Below are 4,650 nucleotides of genomic sequence, written 5' to 3' on the forward strand. Positions count from 1 at the left end.
TATGAATCTTTGAAGAAATTAGTATTACAGGAGTACGAACCTTCACCGAAATTGTGTTTAGAAAATTTTCGCAAAGCTAAACGTAACAACGATGAAACATTTTCTCAATTTGCATCTCGGTTAACATCCATGTGGGTGTATTATTGCAAATCAAGGGGTGCTAGTAATTTTGAGACTGTAAATCAACTCATTGTAGCAGATAAAATGTTCCAAACATTGGATTCCGAAACGGCAACCCATATAGGTGTGCTACAGGGGGAAAGTTGGTTTAAGCCAAAGGAAATGGGTAAACGTTGTGATGTATTCTATGCATCCAAGGGTAAATCCTATGACGGGTCAGTGAGAGCCAAAAGAAATGATTATGATGAAAGAGGTTTTCAGGGTAATTGGGGAAAACAACAGTTCAATGAGAAGAAGACCGATAATAGTAATTTTTGCCCTAAGAAAAATTTTGAAAAATCAAAAATCACAGAAGTTAGAAAGCTAACTTGTTACACTTGTGGCTCCGATAAACATTTTAGACGAGATTGTCCGAAAATTAAGGGAGCAGACTATAAAAGGATTAAGGTAAACAAGGTTTCCGCTGAGGGTGCAGAAGCAGAATCAAAAGGGGAAACAGTAGCTGCTAGGGTGGATTTACTCGGTAAAGTAATTCCTAGGCATGCTATTGAAGACAAACTTTGTAAATTGGCAAAGGTATCTGTCAGTGTAGCTGGGAAACTAGCCCAAGCATTAGTGGATTCTGGCACGGAAATTACAGTTGTCAAAAGGGACTTAGTTCCTGAAGTTTCAGTCGAAGGTGCTTCTACGATATATTTGAAGGGTATTTTTGGTCCGGCGGTTAAATGTCCTTTAGTGTACGTTCCGTTAAGTCTTGCTACTGGTGGCCAAGTTAATGTGGTGCATCAGCAAGTTTTATGTGCTTTAGCAGATGTTTTGGTGGAGGATGTGTTGCTTCCACCGGATATTCTAAACATGTTGGGAGGGGCCCGGAGTGAAGGAAATTCACTGGCTCAGAACTCTCAGGAATTGAGGGGTGATCTGCAGGAGAAAGCACAGGATAGCATTATCTTTGAGAAAACTCAAAGTGAAATTACTTCATGTGGGAATGAAGTGGGAACGGTTAATAATAAGGATGAGAAAGTAACCACTGAGACGGTTAAGGGAAGCATGGTCGCTGATACTTTTCGCTCTGAGCAGGAACAGTGTGTCGAATTAGCAACGGCTTGGAAGCATGCTAAAGAAGGCAAAAGTAACTACTATGAGGTAGACGGTTATCTGTTTCACAGAGACAAAATACTCGGGGAGAGTATTGGGCAACTGGTAATTCCAAAGTGTAGACGCGGTGAGGTACTCAGACTTGCTCATACCTCAGTGTTTAGTTGTCATATGGGTTCTAAAAAGACTCTAGAACGAATCAAGTACTCTTTCTTCTGGGAAGGTATGAGGACGGAAGTCAAAAAATTTTGCGACTCATGTAAAGAGTGTCAACTCACTCAGACTGTTAAAACTAGTGACAGAACGCCAATTACGCCTGTCGTGAGGCCTGAATTACCATTTCAGGTAGTGAATGTAGACCTGATAGGTCCAATTGATCCTCCTAGTGCGAAAGGACATAAATACATATTATGTCTGGTTGATCAACATACTAGGTGGGGCGAAGCCATACCGTTGACTAGTCTGAATGCTAAGGCAACATGTGAAGCTTTGTTAAGTATATTTTCAAGGACAGGTATTCCTAATGTTATCGCGTCTGATAACGGGACCAATTTCACGGCAGAACTAACTAAAGAGTTTGAAAAACGAATAGGGAGCAGTCCAAGATTCTCTACCCCTGGATATCCACAATCAAATGGGTTGGTGGAGAGGTTTAATAGAACTTTAAAAAACATGTTGCATAATGTAGTCAGGGAAGAAGGTAGGGGATGGCATTTACAAATTCCTTATGTGCTGTGGGCGTACAGAGAAATACCTCATTCAACTACAGGTGTGTCGCCATTTCAGTTACTCTATGGTAGACCACCACAAGGTCCTTTGTCTATCCTAAAATCTACTTGGACAGGAAAATTTAATAATGTACAATTAAATAGTACTTCCGTTTCCAAATACCTGGAAAATTTAAAATCAAAACTAGAGAAGGCTGCAGAGCAGGCTAAGCTTGTTTCAGCAGTACAACAGGAAAATGCGGCGTATTATCACAATTTAAGATCGTCTAACCGAGTGTACAAAGTCGGAGATCAGGTGATAGTATTAATACCTGATTCGACTAATAAATTATTTGCCAGATGGCAAGGTCCTGCAACTATCGTTGAGAAACGTAATCCCCATTCTTTTTCAGTTAAAATGTCGGATGGTTCTACCAAGCACATTCATCAAAATAAGTTAAAACATTACATAGCTAGTTCTAACTCTATAAATGTCATTTTTGAGGAAGAAAAAGAATTCGGGCATGTTGAAACTTTACCAACCGCTACCAAAGAATCTAAATTTTTCGAAATTCTTGATAATCTTGAAATTAAACATGTAGACAATTCTCAGTTAGAAACTCTTAAAAATTTAATCGTTAAATTTAAACGCATCTTTACTAAACCCGTGCAACCAGCTGCGGTTGGCACTCATAAAATTGAACTATTGCCCAATACTGTACAGAAAAAGCCTCATTGTTATAGTGTTCCTATTGCATACAGAAAGGAAGTTGAACGTCAAGTTCAAGAACTTTTAGAATTAGACTTGATAGAACCTTCGGTATCCGAAATTGCTCATCCGATTGTTTGCGTTGCTAAAAAGGATTCTTCAATGAGAATGTGCATTGATTTTAGAGCATTAAATGCAGTCACCAAAGTTCCAGTCTTTCCCATGAAAGATTTGCAAGAACTGATATTCACTGCAGGGTCAGGCCATTGGTTAAGTAGCTTAGATCTTTTAAAGGGATATTGGCAAATAAAAATGGACGAGGAAAGTAAACGGTTGACGGCGTTTGCTACGCATAATGCTGTGTACCAGTGGAAGACCATGCCTTTCGGTCTGGCGGGAGCATCTGGTACTTTTCAACGTGAAATGAACCGTGCCTTGAAATCTCATTCAGAGTATGCGCAGGCGTACATGGATGATGTAGTAATTTATTCTAGATCTTTTAAAGAGCATCTGTTTCATTTAAAACTTATACTGACAGAATTAGATAAATTAGGATTTTCTGTACGGCTGGATAAATGTACTTTCGCCACCAAACAAATAAAATATTTAGGCCATATTATAGGTGGAGGTAGACATGGTCCAGATAAAGACAAAATTCTAGCAATACAGAAATTAACTAGACCTACCACTAAAAAAGAGGTCAGGTCCGTATTAGGATTAATGGGATTTTACCGCACATATATACCAAAATTTGCGGGAATATCCACTCCACTCACGGAATTAACCAAGAAGAATAAGCCAAACAAGGTAAGTTGGGGGGAAGAAGAACAAAACTCGTTTGAGAAACTGAAAGAATTACTCTGTGAGGTTACTAGTCTTGCTACCCCTGATGCCAACTTGCCATTCCAGATACACTGTGATGCATCTGATCATGGTGTAGGATGCTGTTTAACTCAGCAAGATGCTGACGGGTCTTACAAACCAATAGCTTTTGCCAGCCAAAAATTCAACGCTGCACAAAAGAACTGGGCAAGCATTGAGAAAGAGGCTTGGGCAGTGCTATATGGTCTGAATAAATTCGATAAGTGGATTTATGGTGCTAAGGTGGAGATCATATCTGATCACAATCCTCTTAAATATCTGAACCAAACCACTCCTAAAAGTCCAAAGCTAACCCGTTGGGCTCTAGCTCTACAAAGGTGGAATCATTCCATCACACATAGACCTGGTGTACAGCATCGAGGTGCGGACGCTCTATCACGACTGAAATAATTCATCACTTGTACAAAAAAAAAAAAGAAAAAAAAAAGAGTTATGTCTGTATTTTTGATATTTGCATATGTATGAAACCAGTATACATGTTATATTAGTTTTTATCATTTTGAATTTATTGGATTTTGATTTTGTAAGTAGGTTATAGTGTTTTTGTATATTTATATATTATTCATGAATGTAATAAAATCAGCCACTGTGGGCTAATTTTATGCTTAGGTGGGGCGTGTAAGACATGCCAATTTTGGCAACCCGTCTCACCCCTGAGAGTAACCCCGCTTGCCTAACGGAAGTGGGGGAAGAAAAAGAAGGAGAGAGAGAACTGGCTGAGAGGCAGCAGAGGAAGGTCGCTCTGCTAGATCGTGATGTTGTTTCTTGTAATATTTTCATAATTTTGTGTCGTAATCTGTGCTGTGTCCCTTATGAACCTGTGAATAAAAATTTTGGGACTAAAAAGGTGTGATCACTGTCTCTACTGCTCATACAAAAGAAACCCCTCGCCAAAGAAAGGGTTTTTACATAGTGCAAAAATAATGATATATTTCAAATAAAAAGAATTCTAATTCTTGTAACCACTGTTTCATTTTACATTTTCAAACTAAATTTGAGATTAAATCCAAAATCGTTTCTTATAATATTGAAAAAAAAAGTATAGATTTTGATGGACGATTTCCGAAAAAAATACAATGACTACTCTCGATATAAATTTCACAGTAAATTTATGATTGCCGATTTCTCTGAATT

General features: G+C 38.5%; 1 protein-coding gene across 1 annotated transcript; it reads left to right on the forward strand.

Annotated features, from left to right (window-relative positions):
- The first annotated feature begins 201 nt into the window (after positions 1-201).
- On the forward strand, positions 202-4,394 carry LOC129959644 (uncharacterized). The gene has a single exon (XM_056072529.1). The coding sequence runs from the start codon at positions 205-207 to the stop codon at positions 3,904-3,906; it is 3,702 nt and encodes a 1,233-aa protein (XP_055928504.1). The 5' UTR covers positions 202-204; the 3' UTR covers positions 3,907-4,394.
- The last annotated feature ends 256 nt before the right edge of the window (positions 4,395-4,650 follow it).

The sequence above is a fragment of the Argiope bruennichi genome, chromosome X2, assembly GCF_947563725.1.
Source record: "Argiope bruennichi chromosome X2, qqArgBrue1.1, whole genome shotgun sequence".
NCBI classification, from domain to species: domain Eukaryota; kingdom Metazoa; phylum Arthropoda; class Arachnida; order Araneae; family Araneidae; genus Argiope; species Argiope bruennichi.

What these genes read in the sequence shown, in the direction of transcription:
- LOC129959644 (XM_056072529.1), top strand. Translation starts at nt 205, where the DNA reads ATGTTCCAAACATTGGATTCCGAAACGGCAACCCATATAGGTGTGCTA.